Source organism: Pleurodeles waltl, chromosome 1_2 (assembly GCF_031143425.1).
Source record: "Pleurodeles waltl isolate 20211129_DDA chromosome 1_2, aPleWal1.hap1.20221129, whole genome shotgun sequence".
Lineage (NCBI taxonomy): Eukaryota > Metazoa > Chordata > Amphibia > Caudata > Salamandridae > Pleurodeles > Pleurodeles waltl.
The window spans coordinates 1,195,308,129-1,195,327,835 of NC_090437.1; the positions used below are offsets into that span (position 1 = coordinate 1,195,308,129).

At 44.6% G+C, this 19,707-nt stretch overlaps 1 protein-coding gene across 18 annotated transcripts in view; it reads right to left on the reverse strand.

The window, feature by feature from the left end:
• The window catches only part of ADD1 (adducin 1), a 572,382-nt gene that overhangs the window by 106,343 nt on the left and 446,332 nt on the right, over positions 1–19,707 (reverse strand). For 7 of the 18 annotated variants that reach the window (XM_069203535.1, XM_069203522.1, XM_069203519.1 and 4 more), the window contains one exon: positions 6,269–6,652. The exons of 7 other annotated variants lie outside the window; for them this stretch is intronic. In XM_069203535.1, coding sequence (XP_069059636.1) covers positions 6,269–6,652 — 384 coding nt within the window. The remainder of the gene's footprint in view (positions 1–6,268; positions 6,653–19,707) is intronic. 4 more of the 18 variants (XM_069203549.1, XM_069203524.1, XM_069203545.1 and 1 more) reach the window with 1 other exon arrangement.

The window sequence follows — 19,707 nt, forward strand, 5'->3', positions numbered from 1 at the left end:
TTTTGGCTGTAGGGTTTCCTTTGTGGGGAGGGGGAAACAGCAACAAATAGTTGTTTTGATTTTCTGAAAGTCTTAGTTCTATCAATATAGAACATAAAGGCCCTTTTAACATCTAATGTGTTGGGAGCCCTCCCACAACTGAATCTAGTTGTGGGAAAAAAAGTGGTGGTAATTGATTATTTGAGGTGAAAATGGGGAGACAACTTTAGAGAGAAATTTAGGGTTGGTGCGGAGAACCACCCTGTCTCTGTAGTTGAAAGTAAGATTCTTCCAAGGTTAAAGCATGAAGTCCACTAACACATGTAAGTGAGGCGATAGCGACTATAAATGCCACTTTCCAAGAAAGGAACTGAAGGGGGCATGTATGTAGGGGTTCAAATGGAGGCCCCATTAGTCGTGCAAGAACAATGTTACGGTTCCTTGAGGATTCAGATTGCACACATATCGGAATAACTCTTGTGCCCTTCCATGAAGGCTCTAATGACTGGTATTTTGAATAAAGAGACACGTTGCCTACTCTGTAGATAGGCAGCCACTGCAGCAAAATTTACTCTTATGGATGCGAACTGTAATCCAGCTTTTTGTACATGAAGCAAATAGCAAAAAAATTCTTATACATTGGCTTTGAAAGGGTCACTGTGGTTTGAATGACAGGCAGACAAACCTTTTCCATTTTACAGCACAGCAAGCTCTAGTAATAGGTTTATGTGCTCCAAACCCATGCAGCTGTGGTCCTACATTGAAAACAGAGTGTTGAGTCAAGCGGGGATCACGCTCCGGTGCGGACAGCAGTGTTGCGTCAAATCTTTACAATGAAGCATCAGATCGGAATAACGCTGCTGATGCACGGATTTTCTTTCAAGGGCTCAGAGTGGATTTGGCATCACTTAACAGGACAGGGCTCTCAGCAGAAGAGCCCAGGTGCTGGCAGATTAAGTCTTTGATGTCCCTGAGACATCTTAACAGGAGGCAAACTCAACTCAAGCCCTTAGAGACCCTTGGAAAGCAGGAAGCAGAAAGAAAAGTCCAGTCCTATCACTCCCAGGACAGAAGCAGCGAGCTGCAGGCCAGCACAAAAAAGCAACAGGCAGAGTGTCCGTCCTTCCTACAGCAACCAACTCTTCTTTCTGGCAGAATGTCCTCAGTCCGGAAGTGTTCTAACTCTCTGGTGTCAGAGGTCCAGTTCTTATACCCATTTCGGTCTTTGAAGTAGGCAAACTTCAAAGAGAAGTTTTTGTAGTACACAAGACACTGCCTTTCCCTGTCCTGGCCCAAGACACACTCCTGGGGGTTGGAGAATGCTTTGTGTAAGGACAGCCACAGCTCTGTTCAGGTGCAAGTGTCAGCTCCTCCCACCACTCTAGTTCAGGAAGACCCATCAGCCTGGTGATGGTCCATCAGGATATGCAGGGCACATCTCAGCTCCCTTTGTGTGATTGTCTAGAGCAAATACAGAAACAACCCAACTGTCATCCTAACCCAGATGTGTCTTCAGCAGACAGGCAGTGGCACAGAATGGATAAGCAAGAAAATGCCCACTTTCTACAAGTGGCATTTTCAAACACACAATTCAAAAGCCAACTTCACCAAAAGATGTATTTTTTAATTGTGAGTTCAGAGACCCCACACTCCATTTATCTATCAGCTACCAATAGAAAATTGCTCTTAAAAGATATTTCAAAGCAATCCCCATGGCATCATATGGGAGACATAGGCCTTGCAATAGTGAAAAACAAATTTAGCAGTATTTCACTATTAGAAAAAGTAAAACACACCAGAACCTGTCCTACTGTTTAAATACAACGTACCCTGCCCATGGAGCTGCCTTGGGCCTACCTTAGGGGTGCCTTACATATAGTAAGAAGGATGGTTTGGGCCTGGCAAGTGGGTGCACTTGTCAGCTTGAAATGGCAGTTTAAACCTACACACACAGGCACTGCAGTGGCAGGTCTGAGACATGTTTACAAGGCTACACCTGAGTGGCACATTCAGTGCTGCAGGCCTACTAGTAGCATTTGATTTATAGGCCCTGGGCACACATAGTGCACGTTACTAGGGACTAGATAGTCAATCAAATATGCCAATCATTGATAAACATTTCAGCAAATACATTTTAGATTGAGAACATATGCACTTTAGCACTGGTTAGTGGTGGTAAAATGTCCAGAGGCCCAAAGCCAACAAAAAACAGGTCAGAAAAAACATAGGAGTAAGGAGGCAAAAGGTTTGGTGATAACCTTGCAAAAAGGGCCAGATAGAACAGTGTCTCTGTACTGTGTGGTTCTTCAGATGTGCACCCCAACCTGTGAATGATGCGTCCGTCATGACAGTTATGTGGGGAACAGGGCTGAGAAAAGGCCGCCCCTTCAACATGTTGTTGGTATTCCACCATTGCAGAGAATGATGAGCTTGGTGGTCTATCAACACTAGATCCTCTAATTGACCCTGTGACTGAGACCACTGTTGAGTTAAATATTCCTGTAACGTGTGCATGTGTAGTGGGGCATGGCGTACTATGGCAAAACAGGAGCCCATCATCCCTAGGAGGCACGACCGTCCTTACTTTTTTGTGCTGATATGTTTGAAATTGAGGTAATGTTTGAAAATTCTCAACTCTTGCAGAATTGGGATAAGCTAACCCTATTGGTTTGTTTAGAATAGCTGCTAGATATGGCTGTATCTTAGAGGTTGTAGGTGAGACTTGGGAATGCTGATGGTGAATCTCAAGCGGCGGAGATCTTCTGCAATCTGAGTGTATTGCTGACACTGCAGCAGAGTGTTTGCTTTGGCAAGCCAATCATCCAAGTATGGAAACGTATCTTTTTTCAGCGTAGATGTGCCGCTACTACCACTAGAGACTTTGTGAATACTCGAGGTGCAGCGGTCACCCCGAAGGGCAGGAGTTTGAAGTGATAAAGTTTCTCACCCACCACAAACGTGAGGTATTTGTGATGAGCTGGGTGTGTTGGGATCTCAAAACGTGTCTTTTAGATCTAGTGTGGTCATAAAGTCGCCCTGTTGTAGGAGTGGAATTACATCTTGCAACATGACCACGTGGAAGAGCTCGGTTAGGAAGTATTTGTTTAGTGGCCTTAGATCTAGGATCAGCCCCAAGGAACCGTCCTTTTTGGGTATTAGGAAGTATTGAGAATATACCCCTTGTCCTCTGTGTTTGAAGAGGGCCAGGTTCTATAGCTCCTTTGAGGAGAAGACTTCCTATTTGAGCAATGTTTTATGTTTCAGTGATAGCTGGTGAGAGCGAGGTGGAACGCTGGGAGGTGTGGTAATGAGCTCCAGGCAACAGCCATGTTCAATAATGTCCAACACCCACTGGTCTGATGATGTTGTTTGCCATGCGGGTAGAAAATCCTGTATTTGACCCTCAATGGGTGCTATGTGGTTGAAGGAGGAGAGGGAAGTCATTGTTCGATGTGGTGGCTGTTCCACCACAAGGAGAAGCACCCTTGCCCCTATCCTTAGCATTATTTCCCCTGTATAAGCCTCTAAAGTAACCTCTCAGAGAAGAGTGTTGGCTTTGACTGCGACTGTAAGAGGTGGCTTTGGTGCCTCCATGAAAGCTGGAGTGGCAAAAAGAGCTATGGAGAGTAGATATTGAGAGGGCCACCATTGATTTCGGCACCTCAGTGTCTTATTTTTATCTACGGATTGGTCGGCTTGGGGACCAAAGAGATGCCCTTTGTCGAATGGGACCTTAAGTAGAATATTTTGTACCTCTGATTTGAAGCCAGAAATATGAATCCATGTGTGGCATCTAAAGAGAATACTGATGTTGATGCCTTTGGCTGCCATATCAGTAGCATCCAGTGCACAGCATATGGAGGTATTTGATATTAGCTTGCCTTCTGAGACAAGCTCTTTCCCTCTTTTTCTATGTTCATTTTGGAGATATTCAATGAGATCCTCCATCTCATCCCAGTGTGTTCAGTCATATCACATAAGCAGGTCCACTGAGTCGGCAAATGTGCCAACGACTGGCGGACTGTCCTGCAACCCTTTTGCCTGCCGCAATGAAACATTCAATTTCTTATCTGGGCAGCGGGCTTCTACACTAGCTTGAAAATTAACCTGCTTGCAAGCAGTGTACTCACCAGCCAATATGGTGGTACTTGTCCCCTAATGTATATATAGGATCTGATGGGGAGGGCTTGTATTTTTATCACCCCCAAGTGTAATTACTCTAACCGTAATCAAGTTTTTAAAAATATCTTCAGTATGGTGTAATATGCCCTTTTGCATGGGTAAGTACTGGGTGGACCTTTGTGTAGATGAAAGAGCCTCTAAGAGGAAATCCTCTACTTGAGATTGTTTGTGGAGTTGTACTTCAGGAAAGGCAGCAGCTCTACCTATTAATTCCTGATAAGCTGTAGATTAATCATTGGTGTCCCAAGGTGTGTCGAGATGTCCCAAAGGTGTCATGCCCAACATTGTGGTTACCTGAATAATATTGGGGGAATCCTTGAGGTCAGATATCTAGAGGATCTCCCGGAGAGTGTGGTGGAGAGAATGAATGGGGTGGTGAAAGTTGTGGAGGAGGAGGTGGTGGTGATACAGGTGGTGGAAGAGGCAAAGGACTAGTTGTTTTGTCTAATTTCGTTCTCTGTTTTGGTGGTCAACTGTCTTTTGGATGGAGGAGAAATGGTGGCCAAAGACTTGGCAAGAATACGGCCAGTATGAGGCTGAATATGGATTTGGTTCTGTCGATCATCATACTTCCCCGGAAGCTTGTGAAGGACAGGCACAACTGCTTTGCTGGAATCAGGTTTCCGAGCTGGCTTTGAAGTTTTCAGTTGTGAGCCATATTTGTGTTTTCTGAAGTCAATGTGGTGGATATCTATAGTCGGCTCGGCACCAATGTCCAAATGGCTGAGGTGGCTTGATGCTGAAGGCTTCAGTTGGTGTTTTGGTACCAAGCTCAAGGGTGGGGCATCCGAAATGGTTACTCGGTGCCAACCATGGTCAGAGGGCAGTGGTGAATCAAGGGCCTCTTCATCAGAGGGGGCCGTGTGTCCGAGTGTTCGACACAGGCCTGAGGAAGAGGGGAAACCGTACTCACAGACTGTTGAGCTGGTGTAGCTTCCTGCATCTCCAGGTAGACTTCCTGATCAGAGTCGGAATTGCCCTCCAGGTGTTGTTCTCTCTCATAGTTTTCTTAGACTGGAAAGATCTACAAGCTTCACAATCCACCTTCCTGTGTTCTGGGAACAAACACAGGTTACAGACTTGATGTAAGTCTGTTCAGGATATTATGCTTGACAGACAGGGCACAACCTTACTGGTGTCTGTTCCATCACTAGTAGGACGTTCCCTGGAGAAACTGGGAAGACTGATGAAGATGGACCCGAAGGGTGAGGCTCTTTGAGACTGCGGTCGAAGTTTGCAGATCTGATGATCGATGTAGCTATTCCTCAATACACAAAGTAAGAAAGCGTGATCAAAAATAATACTGATGAAGGTAAAGCATGAATCAGAAGCATACCGTATTGTTTGGAATTGGAGCATTAGAACACACGTCCGAACCTGATGGCAAAAATAAACAATCTAACAAAGGAGTCAATGCCCATATGCACTATCACCGAAAGGAGGAGTCACAACCTTGTGATTCAAAAGGCTTCTTTAAAGAAAAACAACCTGCACACATCCAGATCCAACACTAAATGGCAGGAGTATGCAAAGCATGTGTAGATACGGCCATACACGCCTCGAAAACACTATTACATACAATACTACCATATTTGTAACTTACCTGTGCTATCTGGTCCGGTGTAAGGAAACAGAACGAATAAACAAAATTGCAGCAACTGGCAAACATAACTGTACTTGCTTTGTATTGTTCTCTTAATAATCCTCTGTGTAATTTTTGATCAATCATTTGAAGTAATTTCTAAGTATATTCATAGCTCATCTTTGGTAAAGCACAGCAATTTTTTTTATTTTTTTTGTTTTTATTGATTGTATGTGTTAATATGATCACAAAAGAAAGTTAGTCATTTTGTTTTGGATTACGATTACTGTGTCACACTGAACTTAAAACGGGATAGATAAAGTGTGAGGAAGCAACTCTCCAGTGTGACAGAAAAGAAAATCAAACCAGATGCCAATAGAAGAAAATGTGCACCAATCAAGGTATAGAGTGCGCACCCTTTGATAGGAGGTGAACACAGCTGGAGAATTCAAAAGTAATATAGATGTGCAGGAAAGAAGTGAGATCCAATTAATGAAACCAGAGTGCTGCCAGACACATTAGTACCTGAAGACTCTGTGAAAAGATCAGAGTTGGATCTAAGTGCTTTGATGACAGCCGTATGAAAAACCTTATGTTGAGACTTCTCATCTTCAAGGTAATCGTCTTGACTGCTATCCAGATGCACAGCTTGGCAGGACACATTTTCATTGGCCTCTTTTACATTCTTGCGAAAAGTTGACCCTATTGACTGCGTAGCATCCTCCTGATTCTCCACTTCAGCTACTAGGTCTTTTTGAGGCATTTTCGGCGTAGCTAGCAAGTCTGTATTTTCTTCCAAGGTATCAAGATCATCTTGCAGCTCGGAGGACTTACTTTCAGGTAAACTTCTCATGTCTTCATCCAGAGTCTTCCCCAACACAATTGTTTCTCCATGCTTTGGCAACTCGTCTATACAGGGTGTAGTAATGTTACAAAAATATAAAACTAAATGCAATGACACCAACATTTTATCCAAATATACTATATAGTAGTTCCAGGTACCCTGTATTATTTACCAGTTTAGTAATAAAAATTAATTGATTTAAACAAGATATAAAGTAATGAAAATGTCACTTACCCAGTGTACATCTGTTCGTGGCATCAGTCGCAGTAGATTCGCATGTTCTGCAATAGCTCGCCATCTGGTGTTGGGCCGGAGTGTTACAAGTTGTTTTTCTTCGAAGAAGTCTTTCGAGTCACGGGACCGAGTGACTCCTCCTTTTGTCTCCATTGCGCATGGGCGTCGACTCCATCTTCGATTGTTTTTCCCCCGCAGAGGGTGAGGTAGGAGTTGAATTGTAGTAATAGTGCCCATGCAATGGAGTGACTAAGTATGCACTTATTTAAGGTTGAGATGATACATATATAAATAATTGAAGGTAACTTCCAAACTGCTACAGGCTCCCGGGGAGGCGGGTGGGCACATGCAAATCTACTGCGACTGATGCCACGAACAGATGTACACTGGGTAAGTGACATTTTCAGTTCGATGGCATCTGTCGCTGTAGATACGCATGTTCTGCATAGACTAGTAAGCAGTTATTTCCCCAAAAGCGGTGGATCAGCCTGTAGGAGTGGAAGTAGTCTGAAATAATGTCCTTAATACGGCTTGACCTACTGTGGCTTGTTGTGCGGATAACACGTCTACACAGTAGTGCTTGGTGAATGTGTGAGGCGTAGACCATGTGGCTGCCTTACATATTTCTTGCATTGGGATGTTTCCTAGAAAGGCCATGGTAGCACCTTTCTTTCTGGTTGAGTGTGCCCTTGGTGTAATGGGCAGCTGTCGTTTAGCTTTAAGGTAGCAGATTTGGATGCATTTAACTATCCATCTGGCTATACCTTGTTTTGAAATTGGGTTTCCTGCGTGAGGTTTTTGAAATGCAATAAAGAGTTGTTTAGTCTTTCTGATGTTTTTTGTTCTGTCAATGTAATACATTAATGCTCTTTTGACATCTAATGTATGTAGTGCCCTTTCAGCTACGGTATCTGGCTGTGGAAAGAACACTGGAAGTTCCACTGTTTGATTTAGATGGAACGGTGAAATAACCTTTGGCAAAAATTTAGGATTGGTCCTTAGGACGACTTTATTTTTGTGTAGTTGTATAAAAGGTTCCTGTATAGTAAACGCCTGAATCTCGCTTACTCTTCTTAGGGAAGTAATGGCGATGAGAAATGCCACCTTCCAGGTTAGGAACTGTATGTCGCAGGAGTGCATGGGTTCAAAAGGTGGACCCATAAGTCTAGTTAGGACAACATTTAGGTTCCATGAAGGAACAGGTAGTGTTCTTGGTGGTATAATTCTCCTAAGGCCCTCCATGAATGCTTTAATGACTGGTATTTTATATAGGGAAGTTGAATAGGTAGTTTGCAGGTATGCAGATATTGCTGCAAGGTGAATCTTAATGGAAGAGAAAGCTAGGTTAGATTTTTGTAAGTGAAGCAAGTAACCCACTACATGTTCTGGAGTTGTGTGTAATGGTTGTATTTGATTAATATGGCAGTAGCAAACAAACCTCTTCCATTTACTTGCATAGCAGTGCCTGGTGGATGGCCTTCTTGCTTGTTTTATGACTTCCATACATTCTTGGGTAAGTTGTAAGTGCCCGAATTCTAGGATTTCAGGAGCCAGATTGCTAGATTCAGCGATGCTGGATCTGGGTGTCTGATCTTTTGGTTGTGCTGTGTCAACAGATCTGGCCTGTTGGGCAATTTGATGCAGGGTACCACTGATAGGTCTAGCAGCGTTGTGTACCAGGGTTGCCTTGCCCAAGTTGGTGCTATCAATATGAGTTTGAGTTTGCTTTGACTGAGTTTGTTTACCAGGTAAGGAAGGAGAGGGAGAGGAGGAAAAGCGTAAGCAAATATCCCTGACCAGTTCATCCATAGGGCATTGCCTTGGGATTGTTTGTGTGGGTATCTGGATGCGAAGTTTTGGCATTTTGCGTTCTCCCTTGTCGCAAACAAGTCTATCTGAGGTGTTCCCCAGAGTTTGAAATAAGTGTTCAGAATTTGGGGGTGAATTTCCCATTCGTGGACCTGTTGGTGATCTCGAGAGAGATTGTCTGCGAGTTGATTTTGTATCCCTGGTATAAACTGTGCAATTAGGCGAATTTGGTTGTGAATTGCCCAATGCCAAATTTTTTGTGCTAGCAGGCTTAACTGCGTGGAGTGCGTCCCCCCCTGCTTGTTTAGATAATACATTGTTGTCATGTTGTCTGTTTTGACGAGAATGTATTTGTGAACTATTATTGGTTGGAAAGCTTTTAGTGCTTGAAAAACTGCTAGAAGTTCTAGGTGATTGATATGCAGTTTTGTTTGATGTACGTTCCATTGTCCTTGTATGCTGTGTTGATCGAGGTGTGCTCCCCACCCTGTCATGGAAGCATCTGTTGTTATTACGTATTGTGGCACTGGGTCTTGGAAAGGCCGCCCTTTGTTTAAATTTATGTTGTTCCACCACAGAAGCGAGAGGTAAGTTTGGCGGTCTATTAACACCAGATCTAGAAGGTGACCCTGTGCTTGAGACCACTGTGATGCTAGGCATTGTTGTAAGGGCCTCATGTGCAGTCTTGCGTTTGGGACAATGGCTATGCATGATGACATCATGCCTAGGAGTTGTAATACCATCTTTGCTTGTATCTTTTGTGTTGGATACATGCGTTGTATGATGGTGTTGAAATTTTGAATTCTTTGTGGACTTGGAGTGGCTACTCCTTTTGATGTGTCTATTATGGCTCCCAGGTATTGTTGTACCTTGCGTGGCAGAATTTTGGATTTTGTGAAATTGACGGTGAACCCTAGTTTGAAGAGGGTTTGTATGATATGATTTGTGTGATTTGAGCACTCTATTAACCAATGGGCCTTGATTAGCCAGTCGTCTAGATATGGGAACACATGTATCTGCTGCCTTCTTATGTGTGCTGCGACTACCGCTAGACATTTGGTAAAGACTCTTGGTGCGGTTGTTAATCCGAAAGGCAGTACCTTGAATTGGTAATGTATTCCTTTGAATACAAACCTTAGGTATTTCCTGTGCGATGGGTGTATTGGTATATGGAAATAAGCATCCTTGAGGTCTAAAGTTGCCATGTAGTCGTGCAGTTTTAGCAATGGCAATACTTCTTGTAGTGTGACCATGTGGAAGTGGTCTGATTTGATGAAAGTGTTCACTACTCTGAGGTCTAGGATTGGTCTCAGTGTTTTGTCCTTCTTTGGTATCAGAAAGTACAGTGAGTAAACTCCTGTGTTTATTTGTGTGTTTGGCACTAATTCGATTGCATTCTTTTGCAATAGTGCCTGCACTTCTATCTCCAGGAGATTGGAATGGTGTGTTGTTAAATTTTGTGCTTTTGGTGGTATGTTTGGAGGGAATTGTAGAAATTCTATGCAATAACCATGTTGGATAATTGCTAGAACCCAAGTGTCTGTAGTGATTTCCTCCCATGCTTTGTAATAATGACCTATTCTTCCCCCCACTGGTGTTGTGTGGAGGGGGTGAGTGACCTGTGAGTCACTGTTTAGTAGTAGGGGCTTTGGGGCTTTGAAATCTTCCTCTATTTCTAGGGAATTGCCCTCCTTTATATTGTCCCCGAAAACCTCCTCTATACTGTCCCTGGTAACTGGACGGTGTGGCTTGTGAGGTGCTGGCTTGTGCGCTTTGACCTCGAAACCCCCCTCGAAAGGGCGTTTTACGGAATGTGCTGTAATTCCCTCTGCTCTGCGGGGAGTAGAGTGCGCCCATGGCTTTGGCAGTGTCCGTATCTTTTTTGAGTTTCTCAATCGCTGTGTCCACTTCTGGACCGAACAGTTCTTTTTCATTAAAAGGCATATTGAGAACTGCTTGTTGAATCTCTGGTTTAAATCCAGACGTTCGGAGCCATGCATGCCTTCTGATAGTTACAGATGTATTAATTGTCCGTGCAGCTGTATCTGCAGCGTCCATGGAGGAGCGGATCTGGTTGTTGGAAATGGTCTGTCCTTCCTCGACCACTTGCTTTGCCCTATTTTGTAAGTCCTTGGGCAGATGTTCAATGAGATGTTGCATCTCGTCCCAGTGGGCTCTGTCATAGCGCGCAAGTAGTGCCTGGGAGTTCGCGATGCGCCACTGGTTTGCAGCTTGTGCTGCGACTCTCTTACCAGCTGCATCGAACTTGCGGCTTTCTTTATCTGGGGGTGGTGCATCTCCAGATGTGTGGGAGTTGGCCCTTTTCCTAGCTGCTCCTACAACAACAGAGTCTGGTGGCAGCTGTGTAGTGATGAAAACCGGGTCCGTAGGAGGCGGCTTATACTTTTTTTCCACCCTTGGTGTGATTGCCCTACTTTTGACCGGCTCCTTAAATATGTCTTTTGCGTGCCGGAGCATACCAGGGAGCATAGGCAGGCTTTGGTATGAGCTGTGGGTGGAGGAGAGTGTGTTGAACAAGAAATCATCCTCGACCTGTTCTGAGTGGAGGCTTACATTGTGATATTGTGCTGCTCTAGCCACCACCTGAGAGTACGCGGTGCTGTCTTCTGGTGGAGATGGCTTTGTAGGGTATGCCTCCGGGCTGTTATCTGACACTGGGGCGTCGTATAGGTCCCATGCGTCCTGATCTTGGTCACCCTGGCTCATGGTGGTGTGAGCTGGGGAGTGTGATGGAGTTTGTGCTGGTGAAACGTCAATCACGGGCGGAGGAGAGGGTGGTGGTGTAACTCTTTTCACCACTTTTGGTTGTGGTGTTTGTTCCGTCTGGAACTCCAACCTCCTCTTTCTCCTAATGGGGGGAAGGGTGCTTATTTTTCCTGTCCCCTGCTGAATGAAGATACGCTTTTGCGTATGGTCCACATCAGTTGCTTGTAGCTCTTCCTCAAACCTATGCTTCTGCATTTGGGAGGTTAGCGAGTGCTCTTCTGTATAAGAGCCTGAAGCTGGGTCGCTTGCAGTTTGTTTCGGCATCGAAACTTTGTCTGCGTGTTTTTTCGGCTCCGAGGTGACTTTTTTCCTTTTCGGGGCCGAAACCTCTCGGCGTCGATCTGTTTCGGTGCCGCTGTCTCGGCGTCGAGCCGTGTCCACACCGGCATCTCGGTGTCGAGGCTTGTCTCCAGCACTTTCTCGGTCCCGAGAAGGCTGCGTGCCGGTGTCTCGACCGGAGTCGGACGATCTCGGCACTGTTTGGGCCTTTTTCGGTGCCGACGGTCGGTCACCGAATTTATGGGTCGAGCCATGGCCTGGTGGCAGTGGCGTCCCCTGGGCCTTGTAAATGTTTCTCTGTGTGGTTTTCGACGTCTTACTCACGGTTTGTGTATCGTCGAATCCTTCGGAGTCTGAGTCTTGGATCGAGAAGGTACCTTCCTCTTCCTGTTCCTCGAACTCCCGTTGGGCTGTCGGTGCGGACGCCATCTGAAGTCTTCTGGCTCGACGGTCTCGGAGTGTTTTTCGGGACCGGAACGCACGACAGGCCTCGCAGGTGTCTTCGCTGTGCTCAGGTGACAGGCACAGGTTGCAGACCAAGTGTTGGTCTGTGTAGGGGTATTTATTGTGGCATTTGGGGCAGAAACGAAACGGGGTCCGTTCCATCGGCGTTCTTCAGCACGCGGTCGGGCCGACCAGGCCCCGACGGAGGATCGAAAAACTACCCCGAAGGGCACCGGAGCTCTTCGATCTTCGATGCGGTGTTGAATGTAAGTACGCCGATCCCGAACGCAACAATACTGACGAAAATCTTCCGAAATTAGCTAATTTTCCGTTCCGAAACTCGGAGCGACAGGAACACGTCCGAACCCGATGGCGGAAAAAAAAACAATCGAAGATGGAGTCGACGCCCATGCGCAATGGAGACAAAAGGAGGAGTCACTCGGTCCCGTGACTCGAAAGACTTCTTCGAAGAAAAACAACTTGTAACACTCCGGCCCAACACCAGATGGCGAGCTATTGCAGAACATGCGTATCTACAGCGACAGATGCCATCGAACATTACAATATGTTCATGTATGATCTCTGACAATGGACATGTTTTAGTAGGTAGGAGTGTTGAGTGTTTAGTGTGTTATTCCTAAATAAGACAGTTTCTTTGTAACACCTAAGCGTATTTTACATATTTTAAAAATGCTACTGTCAAAGCATTTAATTAGGTTGGCTTGACTCTCACCTGAAAAGCAGCATTTGCATCCACCTCCATGTGAACAAGATAAATTGCATCAATCTACTTCAATGTGAACATATATTCTCTAAACTCAGTAAAAGGTATTAGAATGGTGAAAGATACAGTTGAATGCTACTGAGTTTCGGAATGCAAACTGAACGGGCTTACCAAAGAGAGAACACACATTTCATTGATGATAACACAAAGGAACATAATTTTTTTTGGTGTGTGCTAACTTAATAATGTAAAGCCTTTACTTAAATGTGTGCAAGATGTAGAAAGATAAATTGAAATAAATAAGTAGGAGGAGGTTCTGAAAAACAAAGAACCTTGCTGCTAACAGAAAACAATCCATTCAAATCTTATGATACAAACCCACTGTGGTGACTGAGACACTTGCACATTCCTACATCAACATACTGATCAAGATGTAAATAAAGGTGTCAAATTTGGCTGTCAACTGCAGGATAAGCAGCAAATTCACTTCAAAACAATCCAAAATCTTAAGCAGAATGCTGCTACATTAGTTTCAATTAAATCCAGAATCCAGCTACAGCAAAGCAGGCAACAGATTGGGGTCAGTCATTAAAAGTGTGCCACTAAAGCTACAATGGTTTAGGGTCCCTAAAAAATGTAAACACAAAGGAGGAGATCACCATGAAAAAACATTATTGCATATGTTAAAAGAAAACACTGAACAAAAAACAGATACCTTTAGTTCAGCCTGGAAAAGCCAATACAGCAACTTCCATTGTCACTGTGTCTTACACTTAAGATTGGGTTTCTTGCAGCACATGGAATCGCGATGCTCCTCATGTCTTGTTCTAGTTACGCCAAGTCACATTCACTGATCTAACTTTCCAACTCCAGCCCACAGAGGCACATTTTAACATTTCTGGCAACTGGTGGCTGGGGTCTAACATGCTACTGTACTTCGACCTTCCTATTTATGGATTTATTGATCTACGTATCAGTCAAAGCTTTATTCTTGGCTCCATGTCTTTCTCACAGTTGAAACTCTAGTAGTTGAAAGCACTTATGATGGTTTCCACTCATGGCAATCCATAAGGGATAGGTCTGTTAGGTCCCAGGAAAAGGAAGGCAGCTTCAAGCAAGGGGCTGTTATAATGAAATGTGTGTCTGGTTAGAGAGGCACTACAAACCCTCAGGCAAAACTGTTAATTACTTCAAGTTGATTGTATGAAGAGTCCCTTCCTTCACAAAAAAGCAATACTCCCAGTGGCAAGGGTTGATTAACATTTTTAAGTATGCAACCTTTTTATGTCTTTAATAGCCAGCAAGTAATAGTCCTCTGCGGCTGTAATACTTTGCTCTCAAGTAATCATTTTCGATTTCAAGTTTCTACTCCAAAGCAAAGCTAAATGAAGCTAAATACATCCTATTTCATCTTTACAGATACAGCGCAGGTACCTGTAAGTGGTATAAGTTCCAACATGTCGGAGGTAAACAGAATCTGCTGAGTAATACATATCATCTGTAAAGAATATCTGGAACACCCCCGTTGCTACATAACCTTAAATCAGGCAGCTCGCTGGCGGGCACTGAAAAACAACTCCCCTCATCTCTCAAGGGCCAGACAACTGATCCGTTTAACCTTGACCTCTTAACAACTTACAACACTATAAATCAACAAGTAGTCCGATTACTATCAGTCTTAAAAAAAGGTCTGTGTGCCCAAAAGAACAAGTTACTTACCTTCGGTAACGCCTTATCTAGCAGAGACATTTTCTAGTTGCACAATCCTCACCTTAGAATTTCCCCGAGGCGTCAGTCTGGATTCTGAGATTTTTCTCGAGCAGTATCCCTGCATGCTGTCAGGTGGTGTTGGTTGGCTCTGCCCCTGTCATCAGTGTCATGTGCACTGGATATGATGCCATGGAGCCTATGTAGGCACCACCCCAGTGCGCTGACGTCAGTTTATTTTCACGACTTCCACACCAGAAGCACAAAGCCACTAAGAAACTGACCACTGGCGGTCCAAATCTAGAGCCCTCAAATGGAAGTCCCTGTCCCTAGAAATCAGTTTGCAGAGTGGGGAGGATGGGTGGGTCGGTAAGGAATCTGCAACTAGAAAATGTCTCTACCAGAAAAGGCATTATCGAAGCTAAGTATCTTGTTCATCTGATAGAGACTTCTAGTTGCAGATTCCTTACCTGTGAACAGATACCCAAGCAACACTATCACTGGAGGAGGGTGTGCAAACCAAGATTATACTAGGAAGTTCTGCAGGACCGAACTGGCAAAGTACCCATCCCTTTGGACTTAACTATCCAGGCAGTAGTGTTTGGTAAATGTGTGCAAAGATGCTCAATTTGCTGCTTGATCGTTGTCCAGGTCTGAAACTATGCGTGCTCATGCAATGGTTGCAGCTGTGGCTCTGGTAGAGTAAGCACGTAAACCCTCCAGGGGTTTGCTTTTCCTCCAATGCGTGGCACATTTAAATGCAGAGACCAACCCATCTGGAGATGGTTCTCTTCTGCGCTTCCCGACCTTTCATCGTATCCACATACCTAACAAAGAGTTGATCATCCACCTGAAACTATTTGGTGCAATTAAGGTGGAATGCTCTTTTTGAGTCCAGACGGTGGCTTCTCTCCTTTTCCTTAGCAGGATGTGTAGGTCTGTAAAAAGTAGGCAAGGAGACGGATTGGACTACATGGAAGGGCGTAACCACTTTCAGAAGAAAGGAGGCCCGTGTGCAAAGGACCACTTTGTCGGGATAGATGGAAAGGCAGGGTGGCTTAGATAACAATGCCTGCAGCTCATTTCCCCTGCAGGCAGATGTAACGGCCTTAAGGAGGGCTGTTTTTAATGTTAGAAGCCTTAAAGGACATTGCGAAGAGGCTCAAAAGGAGCACTCATGAGGAATGTCAGAACCAAACTCAAATCCTATAGGGGTATGGTAAATGGTGATGGAGGAAACATGTGGGGAAGACCCTTAAAGAACCTACTAACAATAGGATACTTAAAGAGGGTTGGTCAGGACTCTCAGAAATGCAGAGATAGCAGACAAATAGCCATTGAAGGTGCCCAAAGCAGAGCTCTGCTGGGCCAAAGAAAGTATAAAGAAGAGGACCTCAGAAAGAGGGGCAGAGAGGAGTCAACAGGCTTGTCTGGGCACATGCCACAAATTTATGCCAATGACGGGTGTATACCGTTTTGGTGGAGGGATGCCTTGCTTCCAAGACAACATTACATACTGAAGGTCAAAAGCTATTAACTGCCACTGCCCAATCTCCAGTCAAAAAGGCGAAGATTGGACAAGTTTGGGTGGAGAACCCTCCCTGTCTCCTCTGACATATGATCCTCCCGAAGGGGCATTCTGATCGCAGAATCAACGGCCGTGCTCAGTAGCTCAGGATACCAAACTATTCATGCCCACTCCGGAGTCACAAGGATTACTTGAGCCCAGTTGTTCTTGAGAACTCTGGGCTAAAGTAGTATGGGCGGAAAAGAGGACAGGAGGCCTGAGCTCCACTTGGGGCGAAAAGCGTCGCAGAGCGAGCACCGCCTTGAAAACTCCAATGTGCAAAACTGCTTACATTGTGCGTTCTCTGCGGAGGTGAACAGATTTAACCAAGGCTCTCCCCAAAGCTGAAAGAGACCTTGTGCCACTTTCAGATGGAGACACCATTTGTGATCGACCAAGCATTGTCGGCTGAGTTTGTCTGCTCTGGAGTTCAGAGAGCCCGGCAGGTGTTGAACTACCAGGTAAATGCCCTGATGTTCCAGCCATGTCCAGAGGCACGGAGTCTCCGGACAATGGGCTTACAACCCCACTACGCCCTGCTTGCTCTAGTACCACATGGCAGTAGTGTTGTCTGTAAAAACCTGCACCACTTTCCCTTTGAGAGAAGGAAGAAATGCTTCCAATGCCAGTCCAGAGCTCCAATAGGTTGATGTAGAGTCCGGACTTGCCGGAGACCAGATGCCTCTGATTTCCTTCTCTCCCAGGAGGCTTCTGTATTCCAGAAGTGATGCACCCGTCACTATTGTCAGATCTACTTGGGGAAGGGAGAGGGATCTGTCTCTGACCCAATCGCTGTTCGTTAGCCACCACTGCAGATCTTGCACAGTTCCCTCCGAGATCTGGATCAAGTTGCAGAGATTCCCCATATGCTGCACCCACTGGAACTGCAGATCCCACTGTAGAGCCCACATATGCCACCGGCAGCATCAGTCTCATTCTCACCGAAATCCAGGATAGAGGCTGAAGCATCGGTATCATAGCACTCGCTCCTTGGGAGGGTAAGCTCGAAACTGCACTGTGTCTAGAACAGCCCCGACGAAAAGGAGCATCTGAGAGGGAGTCAGATAAGACTTTAGCACAATTATAATGAACCCCAGCGAATACAGGGATTCGTAGAAGTCTGAAGGTGGGAGACGACAACTTGGGGTGAGCCTGCCTTCAACAGACAGTTGTTGAGGGAGGGGAAGACTAAAACCCCTGACCTGCGCAGATGAGCCGCGACCACTGCCATCATTTTGGCAAACACCCAAGGGACCCCGATAAGGCCAAAAGGGCAGCATGGTGAACTAAAAGTGCTCGTGGCCTATTGGGAACCGCAAGTACCCTCTGTGGGAAGGCAAGACGGAAATGTGGAAGTAGGCGTCCTGCAAGTCAAAAGCAAGAACCTGTGCCAGAGTGAGCATTTTGAACTTCTCCTTTTTGAGGAAGAGAGTGAGGGACCGGAGGTCTAGGCTGGGGGCAAAGGCCCTTGTCCTTGTTGTGTACTAGAAGGTATTGGTAATAACAAGTCCGCGGACATGCAGAGGCTAGGCAGCATGCGCGGCAAGGTGGATGGAGGCAAACTGCTTTTTTTAACGGCTACACGTTTCGACCCGTTTTAAAAAAGCAAGTCCTTCGTTTCATGTCGACCATTCATGACAATTAATTAAAGACAAAGTTGTTTGGAGTGCCGCGTGGATTTTATCTTTATTGGTAATAAATAAAATATATATATATATATATATATATATATATATATATATATATATATATATATATATATATATGGAAAATGTCACTTACCCAGTGTACATCTGTTCTTGGCATTAGTCGCTGCAGATTCACATTCTGTGCACATCCCGCCATCTGGTGTTGGGCTCGGAGTGTTACAAGTTGTTTTTCTTCGAAGAAGTCTTTTCAAGTCACGAGACCGAGGGACTCCTCCCATTTCGACTCCATTGCGCATGGGCGTCAACTCCATCTTAGATTGTTTTCCCCGCAGAGGGTGAGGTAGGAGTTGTGTATGCTAGTAATAGTGCCCATGCAATGGAGTGAATACGTATGTACATAATGTAGTTTAAAGTAATCATTTACAAATTTACAAATGTTCAAGATCACCTTTCTTTCTAGTTGAGTGTGCCCTTGGTGTAATAGGCAGTTCTCTTTTTGCTTTAAGATAACAGGTTTGAATGCATTTAACTATCCATCTAGCAATGCCTTGTTTAGAAATTGGATTTCCTGTATGAGGTTTTTGGAAAGCAATAAATAATTGTTTTGTTTTTCGAATTAGTTTTGTTCTGTCAATGTAGTACATTAACGCTCTTTTGACGTCTAATGTATGTAGTGCTCTTTCAGCTACCGAATCTGGCTGAGGGAAGAACACTGGTAATTCTACTGTTTGATTTAAGTGGAACGGTGATATGACTTTTGGCAAAAATTTAGGATTTGTTCGTAGAACTACTTTATACTTGTGTATTTGAATAAATGGTTCTTGTATGGTGAATACTTGAATCTCACTTACTCTTCTTAGAGATGTAATGGCAATTAAAAATGCAACTTTCCATGTTAAGTATTGCATTTCACAAGAGTGCATGGGCTCAAAAGGGGGGCCCATGAGTCGTGTTAAGACAATGTTGAGGTTCCATGAAGGAACTGGTGGTGTTCTTGGTGGTATAATTCTCTTTAGTCCTTCCATAAACGCTTTTATTACTGGTATCCTAAATAATGAAGTTGAGTGCGTAATTTGCAGGTAAGCTGAAATTGCAGTAAGATGTATCTTAATGGAAGAAAAGGCTAGCTTTGACTTTTGCAAATGTAGTAAGTATCTTACGATATCTTTGGCAGATGCGTGTAAGGGTTGAATTTGATTATTATGGCAGTAATAAACAAATCTTTTCCACTTATTTGCATAGCAATGTCTAGTGGTAGGTTTTCTTGCTTGTTTTAAGACCTCCATACATTCCTGTGTAAGGTCTAAGTGTCCGAACTCTAGGACTTCAGGAGCCAATTTGCTAGATTCAGCAATGCTGGATTTGGATGTCTGATCTGTTGTTTGTGTTGCGTTAACAGATCTGGTCTGTTTGGTAGTTTGACATGAGGCATTACTGAGAGATCTAGTAGTGTTGTGTACCAAGGTTGTCTTGCCCATGTTGGCGCTATGAGTATGAGTTTGTTTTGACTCAACTTGTTTACCAGATATGGAAGGAGTGGGAGAGGGGGAAAAGCGTAAGCAAATATCCCTGACCAACTCATCCATAACGCATTGCCCTGAGACTGATCTTGTGGGTACCTGGATGCGAAGTTTCGGCATTTTGCGTTCTCCTTTGTTGCAAATAGATCTAGTTGTGGTGTTCCCCAAATGTGGAAGTAAGTGTTCAGGATTTGGGGGTGAATCTCCCATTCGTGGATCTGTTGGTGATCCAGAGAGAGATTGTCTGCTAACTGATTCTGAATTCCTGGAATAAATTGTGCTATTAGGCGAATGTGGTTGTGAATCGCCCAATGCCAAATTCTTTGTGCTAGGAGACACAACTGTGTGGAGTGTGTCCCTCCCTGTTTGTTTAGGTAATACATCGTTGTCATGTTGTCTG